Below are 12,288 nucleotides of genomic sequence, written 5' to 3' on the forward strand. Positions count from 1 at the left end.
GGCAGCTGTCATAATGGAGGTACTGTTGCTTGTTGGTGGGTTTGATGTGGACGGACGTGTGAAGCTGGCCATTGGACAGGTGTAGGTCAACATCAAGGAAAGTGGCATGGGATTTGGAGTAGGACCAGGTGAATCTGAGGGAACCAAAGGAGTTGAGGTTGGAGAGTCCCATGCACCCTCCTACCACCACCTACTCCAGTCCTGTAACCCGGAAGATGTACACGATCAAAGGCGGAGCCACATGTGAAAGCACCCACGTGATTTACCAACTGACCTGCCTACACTGTGATGCATTCTATGTGGGAATGACCAGCAACAAACTGTCCATTTGCATGAATGGACACAGGCAGACAGTGTTTGTTGGTAATGAGGATCACCCTGTGGCTAAACATGCCTTGGTGCACGGCCAGCACATCTTGGCACAGTGTTACACCATCCGGGTTATCTGGATACTTCCCACCAACACCAACCATCCGAACTCTGGAGATGGGAACTTGCTCTTCAATATATCCTCTCTTCCCATTACCCACCAGGCCTCAATCTCCGCTAATTTCAAGTTGCCGCCACTCATATCTCACCTGTCATTCAACATCATCTTTGCCTCTGCACTTCCGCCTCGACTGACATCTCTGCCCAAACTCTTTGTCTTTAAATATGTCTGCTTGTGTCTGTATATGTGTGGATGGATATGTGTGCGTGTTCCAGTGTATACCCGTCTTTTTTTCCCCCTAAGGTAAGTCTTTCCGCTCCCGGGATTGGAATGACTCCTTACCCTCTCCCTCAAAACCCACTTCCTTTCGTCTTTCCCTCTCCTTCCCTCTTTCCTGATGAGGCAACAGTTTGTTGTGAAAGCTTGAATTTTGTGTGTATGTATGTGTCTGTTTGTGTTTCTATCGACCTGCCAGCGCTTTCGTATGGTAAGTCACATCACATACAGGGGGAGGGGGAAATTTCATGGGTTAGGAAGCATTTAAGAAACAGATAGCAGTACGAGTATTAGCTAGGGATAGGCATGCTTTTCTAAACTGATGCAGACAGTGAAGCAGTACTCTATAGGTGATGGGATGTCACTATATTAAGATGGAAACGGAACTTAAACAGCATCAGGAATTAATAAGTATTGGAAATGCTGTTGGAGGAATATTGGAGATAAAGCTAGGTGGAATATGTTAAAAAGAAAAATGAAAATTGCTATAAAATAAAAGAAATAGCTGCAGGAAATAGAAAAATAAAGATATCAAAAAGGTAGGTGGAATATGTTAAAAAGAAAAATGAAAACTGCTATAAAATGCAAGAAATAGCTGCAGGAAATAGAAAAAGAAACATAACAGATTGTTGTAAAGGGTTACGAGGAAAACAGTTTGAAGGTCTGTGAAAAGGAAATGCAAAATCAGTTTATGTTGTGGTATGTAGGATGATTCTGTAGCATAAAAATATCTATATGAGCACCTGTGAACATTGCATGTGAAAAAATGGAGTTTTGTGGGCAACATTCACATGAAAACATAACGTGAAATAATGAGGGGAACAGTATGTGGAAGATGGGTGGAAAGATTAGGGGTAAAATGAGGTAATTTTATAATTAAATAATGTTAAACTGAAACCTGGTAGTCAGGTATGTAGCTGAAAGACATTGCTAAGCTTTCTGATGATTTTCTTCTTCAGAGATAACTAGCACTGAATAAATGTACACACATACACCCATGAAGTTACATTGTCCTGGCTGACTACACTGTACTGACGCTGTAGATCAATGGAATGAGGAGTCAGACAACTCAGTTGAAAGGCCTTTCTTAGGCACTTGCCCAGTACATCTTGTTCTAGTCACAGGTGCAACCCATTCTACGAGAGGCAGGGCAACTTGTGAAAACTGTCACATCACGTACCAGTTCTCCTGTAAATTTTGCTCAGCCTTTTATATGGGCACAATCACAAACTACGTGTCGACCAGAATGAAGGGCCACAGTCAAATTGTGTCTAAAAGCAGGTTTGAATACCCAGAGGCAGACAATGTTTCTCAGCATAATATTCTCAATTTCAATGACTGCTTCACATCCCATGCCATCGGAACCCTCCTCTCCCCCTCCTCTCCCCCTCCTCTCTCTCCTGGTATGAGACTACACAAACAGAGTACATGAGAGCTGTCCTTACAAAATATCATTTGATCCTGTAATCCTCCTGGTCTTCATCTCCACTGTACACTCTTCCACACACATCACCATCCCTGTCCCATGTTTTCCACTTCACTCGTTACGTATTAACATCCTCTGCAAGTTGTCCGCCGCTTCCTCTGTTCTATCTACCCTCTCTCCCCTCAGTCCACTCAATCACATCATTATGTGTGAGTATGCATGCATGGACACACACACACACACACACGCACACACACAACCACAACTCACCCTGCCTGTGCCAGAGTGTGAACTCACATAATTTTTCTAATTTAATTACTGAATAGTGGGATGGACTTTAAGTTTGACATGACCTATCTGCACAGTACAAGGATATTACAGAAAATATTTCGAGTTCACATTTTATGTCTCCTATTTCAGTACTCAGCTGATGCTTTTCTTCCTTTCCTTATTTTAAATACAATCTTACACATTATATTTTTCATCTATGATTGAAGGCCAGTTACAAAAACAAGTCTGCATCTTCTAGGAGTGTAAATTAACAGTGCTAGACCAAACCTGGCAGCTTGTAGGCAGGAGACTGACTTTGAACATTCTAAAATCGTGGATTACTTCCACAGAATATCAACAGACAGGAAAAAAGAATCTAGAAGACAAGACTGGGGCAAGAGAAAATAAAATAAGAAATGAAATAATTTAGGAACTGGTGTTGACCCATGTACAAAGTTTAAGAACAAATAATTGATGAAGACAGAAGATGAGAGAGAAGTGACAAAAAAGACAGAAAGAAGAGAGGAGGGTAAGAACAGACGCATAGTAATGGGTTATGACCATGAGCTAAGAAGCATAAAGCAGAAACTCATGCTAGGAAGCATAAGTCAAATTTAGCTTGAGTAAGAACAAATAATTTGTTGCAATTTACCAATAGTTAATTATTAATGCAAGTCCCAACAGCTGTTTCATTTTGTTTGCATATATCTTGACTCATTTTACATCTCTGAGGGTTATCTTTCAAAATGGAATCAATAGAACATGATGAACATTTGGAAGTATGACTAGCTTGATACAAGCCTGCATTTACTCATTGTTGAAAGTTTCTCATCTATAAAACTAAACACAAAAGCACAGAAGAGAAAAGTATATCTTTCTTCTTTGTTTTGTGACTTGAGACTGAGTGTGCAACTATACCTCTGTGAATGACTTATTACTGCTTTCAGTTGCACACTTCCTCTTTGTTCTCATTAAAGTTAAATAAAATGCTTTAGTCTGAGCGGCAGTGATTTATAACTTCCTTTAATTCATTCTGTTTTTCATTATCCATCTACATTGATATTTTATCCTGTGTTTGCAGTTTACTTTTCTTCATCAGATCCCAAAATTTCTCTCTTTCCTTCATGTAACGTGTGTTCTATACTGGTTCTTCAATTTATGAAAATAATTTATGTTTTTGCTTTGACACAGCCATAAACATCTGTGAGAGCATGTACAATCAATCAGGTTATAGTTACTGAATTAAAGATTGTGCTGGTTGGCATGCCTTTGCCTGTCAATAGATTTGTGATGATCAATGCGCTGCATGTCATGCATCGCTGGGAGGACAGTGACGGCAGCAAGCATGGTTGTCACATGGAGGACCATCGAGTGATAACAAGCAAATGCAGGCTGTATATGGGGCAGGACACAATGGAATGTGTGTGTAACAAGTGGGGCTATGGCAGTCTGTGTTATGTGACTGACTTGCAAATTTGCAGTAATTACTGTGGTTAAGAATGTGGAGACATTGAGTCCCTGTCTTCAGAGAGGAATGAGGACTGTGTAGCAAGGGCATGAAGGTATGTTGCTTTTCATGGAACATGGCAGATGGGAGCACCTTTCTGTTCTGTAATATGGATGGGCTGAGTCAAGGTACTGTTATACGACAGGCCTTCTGAGTAATTCCGTATGGAAGGGAATTTGCTGCTCTGGACTGATGTTATTCATTGCTTATTTTTACAGTGTTTTGCTACAAACTTGTGGGCAGTATAGTTAGTATTTGCCTTGTGGCCCCCAAAGCATTATAAAACTCACATAACAGAACAGATACAATTTGTGATTCTTTGCATATCAGGTTAGTGTGTATGTTGTGGTGCAAATATTAAGTCCACAGCACAGTGATGTGGGGACTGGGTTACGGTGCATTTCTGGTATCAAATCATTTTCACCTCAGTGTGGAGTGCTAACTGTAGCACTAGTTCTCATGTGCATTCTTCTGCATCTTGCTGGGCAGCAGGAGCTGCATTGTATAGTATCTCTGTTTCAGTTGAACCTTAGGTATGGTAACTACCAGTTACCTATATGGAGTCCACTCCAGGTAGCTGAGTACTCAGTGTGACGGAGTGTCATACCTAATGGCCCGGGTTCAATTCCAAGCTGGGTCAGAGATTTTCTCCGCTGAGCGACTGGGTGTTGTGTTGTCCTTATCATCATCATTTCACCCCCATTGACATGCAATTTAGGGCAGTGGCATCAACTCGAAAGACTTGCACCAGGTGAACGGTCTAGCTGACAGGATGCCCTAGCCATGCAGAATTTCCATTTACCTATTTGGACAGTAAACAGAAAGGCCCAAACAAGTAATGACAGATAGATGAGAGGAAATGTACCACATTGGTGACAAAAGATTCAACTACATGAGCCACTTCACCGAAGTTCACAAGTTATGTAAATGTTTGTTTTGTATCTTGATAATCTTTATGTCCTACATTAATGTGCTTTTAAATTAATTAATGAATGAAATAGATTGTGGTTTTGAATTTTGGTTATGCTATTGTTGGTTTCAGATTTTAGTTATTCTATTAATGGTATTAAATGAAAATTTCAAATAGGAGGGCAAGGGGCCCTCTGTAGAAAATGATAAATTGACTGGGACTACATGAAGGATCCATACTAAAATCTGTATTGGAATAATTCTGAGCTGGGTTTGTTTTGGATTATGGGTTTGCTGTTATCACTATGAAACATGGGATAACTTGTATGTCTGGAAATAAGTGTTACTGCACATCTCTCACCATTAGTTTTACTGGTAGACTGCATAAATCTTTTCCATTCGGGAATAGCTGGCTACTGCTAAGGGGGTTTTTCAAGTGGAGTGACTTACCACAAATCCACAGTATATGTTTCGAGATAGGTGTGAATATGTCTGATAGGATGCGACTGTTCATGTTCAATTCAAGAACAGTAATCTGCCATAATGCATTTCTTGACTTACATTGAAATATCTGAGGTTCTACACCACCTAGGTGGTCTATTTCTGTTGCAAAGGGAGACAATTCAAGCCTGCAGGCCTCTTCACATGTTGGGAGAGTTAAGGCTGGCAGATGCATCCAGTGAAAGTATTCCACAGAGTGACAGTGGAGACAATGAAGTACAAGTTGACAGCATGTTACACTTGGCTATTCAGTGTTGTAGACAGATGACAGCTCCATCTGTTGAGAGTTTTTATGTAGAAGCTCACTTAACAGTTGCATATAATTACTCACTTAAGAAACTGAAAATAACTCCACTATATAAACATGAGCTCAATGAAGTTATTTTGTCTACTCACATAATATAACTGGACAGGACATGCTGGGGAGGTACAATCTTTTTGTAAACTGAAAAGCGAGCAGTGCTTGTGGTAAAGAAGTCACCTATCCTGGACGAACGCTACACCTACTATACAGGAAGACTAAGAATAAATTTCACCTCTAGCAGTGTAGAATAGTGTGCAGAGATATATGTAGACTCTGTCAATATGCATTACTTGTGTTAGTATTATTAGTTACTCGTATCTGCATTCCATGTAGTATTAACACATTTTGTGAAAAATAAACCCATCTCCCAGGCACATCTGTGCACTGCATTGTCAGGGATTCATAAAGCATTCTGTGGTGCATTGGTATAATTTTGCAAACCACCCTGTAGTTGCTTCTGATGTAGTGGGGTAGACAGAGTGGGAATCATCTGCACAAACTTCAGTTCAGACCTGCAAAGAACGAAAGTGCATGACCATAATCCAGCAACCTACCTTCTCTTGTGATTCTATCCCACATGTATCCCCCCCCCCCTCCCCCCCCCCCTGTTCTCCACCCTGTTACATCCTTGAAACACAATTTATCTCTTAATATGGCTCTACTACACTTCATTTAAAGATAAACATTAATTTTATACTGCTAAAATAATATTTTTAATAATCTGTGATTTTTCCATCCCTTGCAGTGTAGAAACTATTAGACCAAAAGAAAAAAATGAATTTATGTAGGAAATTTAATGAAGTGTAATATTGTATCAGGAAACATTTTTGCTAGAAACTGTGGGTTTTGAGTTATTCAAGAAAAACATAAAACAGTGACCATTGAAAACCTGCCAATCCAAATGCTCACACCCCATTAGCCAGGGCTTTTAGTATGTTGTCCATGGCACTCCTGCCTACCACAGTGCAAAAATTTGTGACTACATGAATTTTTTCCCCTCCTCAACCTTTTCAGGTCTTTTTTGACTTTATAATATTCTTAGGAACTGTTGCAAAAGCAGAAAACGTTTTTTAAATTACAAAAACACATGTAGGTTGATCTGTGGTGCTATAAATAAAAAATCCTGTAGGTACCTAAGACCCTTCAGACATTGACACTTCTGTCAGTACATCTACTAATTGATGCTATTTGTAATCAACAACAAAAAACTTTTCCAAACTATCTGTAACATCCACAAAAATGACACATGGCAGAAGTAAGGCTTTCACAAAAACTCAGCAACTTCCAGCACAGTGCAGAAAGGAATTCTTGTCTTGAATAACAATTTACAATAAGCTCCCACTGAATATAAAAAGGTACTTACAAGAGTAAAATGAAAGAGTTCTTCGTAAACCATAGGGCATATAACTTAAATGAATTTCCAGAGGTATAAGTTATTTAAAAGTTTTATTATAATACAAATTATGTTGTAATATTCAATGGTAATGTATGTAATAGCACAGACCTTGTATGTATATTGTCTGCAGTGTTGTTTTTCCTGAAACCTTGAATGTTATATTGTGTACCTTATATGTATATTGTTTGCTTTTTTCCACTTTTCCTCCATGCAATATTGTCTTCTTTGACCTATGTTTCACTATAGTACAGTCTTCATACAGAAAGTAATTTCACAGGGCCAAATAAAAATCAAAGTAATCATAAAATGACCTCTGCTAACTGAAGTCTTCAGAAGATACACAAAGCAGTTACATATCAATGAAAATAATCAAATTTTTAAAATATAAAACTGGATAGATAAAAAAATCTACTCAACAAGTGTAGCAGGAGAACACACACTTATGAAGCTTCAGAAAATTTGCAAACTTTCAGAGCCAGTGGCTCCTTCTTATGGTAGAAAGGTTGACTGAAAGGAAGAACAATGAAGAAAAAGGACTAGTGAGGTTTAAGAAATGGGGAGAGTTTGGAATAGTCACCCAGAACCCCAGGTCAGGGGAGACTTACCAGACAGGATGAGAAGGAATGAGTCTTTCCTTCTCATCCCATACAGTAAGTCTCCTCTGAGTTGTGTTTCGGGACAACTTTTCCGAAGTCTCCCCATTTCTTAAGTCTTGCCAGTTCTTTTTCTTCATCCATCTCTTTCCTCCTCAACCCTTCTGCCAGAAGAGGGAACCATTGGCGCCAAAAGCTTGTAGATTTTGTTAATTTTTATATGTGTGTTTTATTCTGCCACTGCTTCGTGAGCAGATTTTTTATCTATCCAGTTAGTCATTACACAGTATCACAAAAGATCTCTTTTCCAACCCCACAAAAAAGAAGATTGGTCTATAAAAGTGTTGTCAGAAGTCTTACTAATATTTATCAGCAGAAGTAGCTCTCCAAGACTTCTGTTTGTCCTTACAGATAATTAAAAGGTTAATACAAAATACATTTTTTAGTGAGTATGTATCCCAGTATGATATCAGAATATTCCTGCATCTCTGTATACAAAATCAGTGGAGTATAAATAGGATAAGGCAGAAAACCTGAAAGAATTTTAGACATCATACTTTTTTGCACACTAAAGTTGACAGGTTAATAAGTAAAAACTATAATGAGTAAAATAAAGTATTATATTATCTAGTAAATGAAACTGATGTCATCACAATCTCACCTGCACAGACAGACATAGAAACACACATATGAAGACCCTATGGAAAGACTGGGGTAAGTCCATTTAACTATTGAATGAGTTTATAGCATATTCTGATGGCCAGCTGTCAGTACTATAAGGCAGTTAAAATTACTTTCAAATAACATGACAAGTCACTGGGATACAGAGAGTTTCACTTTTAATGGTAATGGAAAGAATTTTGTACGTTGATCTTCCCATGGAAAGAATGGGGTCCAAGGTTTGTGTCAGCTGTTTACATTACACCTGATAGAACAGTTGAGTTGTGACTGCAAACGTGGTCAGTTTAGTTTCTCACTCTGTGTTATTTCCTTATAGTAACAGTGTTTAATTTGAAGTGTGATAGAAGTTTCCCATATTGAGAAATTGGAAGAAGTGATGTAATGTAAGTTGAAAAAAACCTTTTCTAGACAAGATCACATTAATTATTATTTATTATTGATGGCCAGTTTTGACAGTTGAAAATGTGGTCTTCTGAACTTTAAAAAATTTCTGGTTACAAATTGCATTCCATTATGAGTTTATCACTCACATCATGTTGTCTTTATGGTGGAAAATATTCAGCACATTATACATAGGTTCGTAAAAAGTAAAACTATATACTTATAAAAAGCACATTTCAAAATGGGCATATTCAGACATATAGCACTCCACAGAGGCTTGTTAGTTCTTACAATGCTTGATATACAGTAAAAATGCACATTTTTTCAAGTGCGATGGTAGCATGGTCCTCTTAGGAGCTTTAAAATGTGTGAATCATCACACATCAGCCTACCCATACAATCAGCTAAAAAGGAAAAGGTTATGGAATAATATGCAATGTTTGTAGGAACTGTAGGTCAGTGTCTCATGAGTTAGGCAGTGACTGGAAATGCTTAATTGTGTGAGTGTTTCAAACAAATCAGACCCCATAAAAGAGAATGGTTTATCAAGAATTTTAAGTTGTTAGGTAACTAGAATGATCAATCTTTATATCTAATTAGCTTAATTTCTATGACATTAATTGCTCACTGGAGGCCTAGGCATGATGATTCCAATGCCAGAGATTGCTCTTTCCATTAAATTGTAAGATTCAAACAAAACGATACCATGAGTGAAATTCTGGTTTGCCAAAAAGCCTTCACTGCTTTCCAAGGAATAACAAAGTGCAGACTGTGGATTATACAGTTGAGTATAAAGTATACGGGAATATCCCCCAAAGACAAATGAGGTATGTATGCTAACCAGCCATGGAAACTATTTAAAGAAAAGATGGTAGCCATTATAAACTTCATAGGTGTATTTAAGGGAAGAGAGGGCCACTACGGCAAGGGAAAGACAGACAGAATTTATCTCCCAGAAGAACTATAATAAAAAAAGGCATGAGTTATTAAAACAAAAATAAACTGAACTAACTGTTGCATATGGGCATACCTCAAAATATTTAACAGCAAAATCAACTTATCATTTGAGTACTCTCGTACTGATGTCTGCTCAAGATGTGACAAATTGCAAGCAGTATTAAAAGGTTTCAATGGAAAGCTCTCACAAAACATATCTGAAAAAGAAAACTTAGAAATTACAAATAAAACTGAAGTATTTAGTACTGAAGACTAAATTCACAAGTTCATTTTATTCAATAAAATGAAAAGCTAGGCAAGGAAGTAAAAAGATAACAGAAAATGAAGCAATATGCAGGAACTATCAAAAAAATACCTACCCATGCCAAATATCAGCACTAATGATGCACATTACATGTGTCAATTATCATTTTACAGTTTCAACATTCATCAGATGTTCAATAGTGATGCAATATTTTATACTTACACTAAAGAAGTAGGGAATAAAATTATTAGTTTTTTGCACAATTTATGTGAGTGAAATCCTTGATCCAAAACTGAGGCTTCCTGTAATATTCTGTGATTCATGCTCAGGACAGAATAAGAACTACACAGTTTTCTTATACCTTCATTATATCGTTCATACCATTAAGAAATTAGATAATGTCCAAACAGTATTTCCAATAAGAGAACACTCATAGATGGAATGTGATAAAAACTTTGGCTTGATAAAAACAAAAACTATTGCAGGTTACCAGAAGACTGGGTTAATGCTTTTGAAACTGCAAAAGTTAATGCAAGGCCTGACAAAGATTCCTGTTCAACAAGAAATTATACAATATTGGACAACATTTTTAAAAGCATGTTGCAAACAGAAGTGTTCTTTCAAGACATGTCTGTTCAGAGAAGCTGTGGTTGTGAAAATGGTCCAAACAGCTATGAGCACTGTGGGACTTAACATCTGTGGTCATCAGTCCCCTAGAACTTAGAACTACTTAAACCTAACTAACCTAAGGACATCACACACATCCATGCCCGAGACAGGATTGGAACCTGCGACCTTAGCATCTGGTTGTGAAGGAGGACAATCTGTTCAAACACAGGATTACTTACAATGGAGCCTGGACACCAGTAGATTTGGAACATTCTGGTGGTCTACATGTAGACATTGAGTCCGGACATCAACTGCTGTGACCTGAGGAATTCTTATGGCCTCATCAAGCATGGAATGGTAAGTGTTTTGTAACATGAAACTTTTTATAAGGTAAATCAAGATTGTTTTGAAAATAACTAATTCTAGAAGGTATACTTTCAGAGCTCCTGTCAATATTATATGAAAAACATACAGACCTTCAAGAAATTAAACAGATGCAAAAATTTTCTATTCCAATCCACCACATAACAACAAAAAATCCAAACCAGAAAAATGAAAGATCCAAGGCTAAACAACTCAAAGAAGGGACAAAGGCCTATCAAAAAGTGACAGACTTATCATGTTCTTTTTATGGCAGACTTTGTTTTATCATGTAATTTCAATTGTTATTGTTTTATGATGTACTTCCTCTACAATCATTAAATTTAGCATCATAATTAGATTGGGTACCCTTGATTGGAATGTTTTAAGCATTTTTTGTCATCTTGAAAGTTTAAATCTCCTTTCCTGAAAAATGTACAAAATGTGACTTACCCTGTTTATTCAGTGGGCTCTTCATAGATTTGTGCAACATGTGTTCGCGCACACATCATGAACACAAATGACACATTAAGGAGAGGGTTGGGAATAAATGACTGCTCAATACTCACTGCAGGCAAGTTTTCAGCATCTGGAGGCAACCTGAATGTAGCATAAGGATTTACAGTGTCAGTGGATGCTGGAGCAGCTGGTGGCACTGGTTCAGGTAGGTAGAGTGGTTCTTCTCTGTCCCCACTGGCCGTTCGGGGACTGCTTGGCATCATGGTACATCCAGAAACTTTCTGGTCAGTACATGCAGAAGTGCCCCCTGTTGGAGCCATATCACATGACTTCTCAGATGTTGTGCCTGCAAGTTATAATAGCTGTGAAGCATTTCTTGAATCATCAAGTATTGTATAAAAATGAGCTTTCAATTGCTAATTAAAAAACAATATAACCTTCATTTTGAAGTAGTTGTGATAATACATTTTAATGTAGTTAAATATAAATATCCTGGACTCTATTCTCAGTTACATGGTAATTGTGCATTGTGACGAAGCAAGCAGGGATCCTTTTACTTCCTCTCTTTTCATTTGCCTTCCTAAATTCATTTTTCCAGTTTTTGACTAATTACTGTTAACATATATGAGTGTAATCTGCATTTTCATAAAAGAGAAAGGTTGGCCCTCAGACTTAAGGAATATACTACCTGATCTAATTTTCTATGTCATCAATTTCCTAATTTATTTTGACAATTCATAATTAATATCTTCTGTTATAGGGTGAAATCAGTAATTGTTTCATGTCTTAGATTCTATTGTTGACTTACAAACAAATATAAATTCTGTAATTAATTATAAACATTTGTAAGAGCAACTACTAGGATTCTTAAGTATTTATTTGACTCTATTCGAAAACATATTAGTGAAGCCAACCCTTAATTATTTCCAAAATAGTTACCAGGTTTCTCAAAAGTATTGTTTGTATAACTATATCTGTTAATTTC

At 37.4% G+C, this 12,288-nt stretch overlaps 1 protein-coding gene across 1 annotated transcript in view; it reads right to left on the reverse strand.

The window, feature by feature from the left end:
• Positions 1 to 12,288, reverse strand: part of LOC124595367 (Down syndrome cell adhesion molecule-like protein Dscam2) — a 266,443-nt gene that overhangs the window by 21,620 nt on the left and 232,535 nt on the right. The window contains exon 17 of the mRNA XM_047134085.1: positions 11,414 to 11,649. Within this exon, the coding sequence (XP_046990041.1) occupies positions 11,414 to 11,649 (236 nt within the window). The remainder of the gene's footprint in view (positions 1 to 11,413; positions 11,650 to 12,288) is intronic.

Source organism: Schistocerca americana, chromosome 2 (genome assembly GCF_021461395.2).
Source record: "Schistocerca americana isolate TAMUIC-IGC-003095 chromosome 2, iqSchAmer2.1, whole genome shotgun sequence".
In the NCBI taxonomy this organism is placed as follows: domain Eukaryota; kingdom Metazoa; phylum Arthropoda; class Insecta; order Orthoptera; family Acrididae; genus Schistocerca; species Schistocerca americana.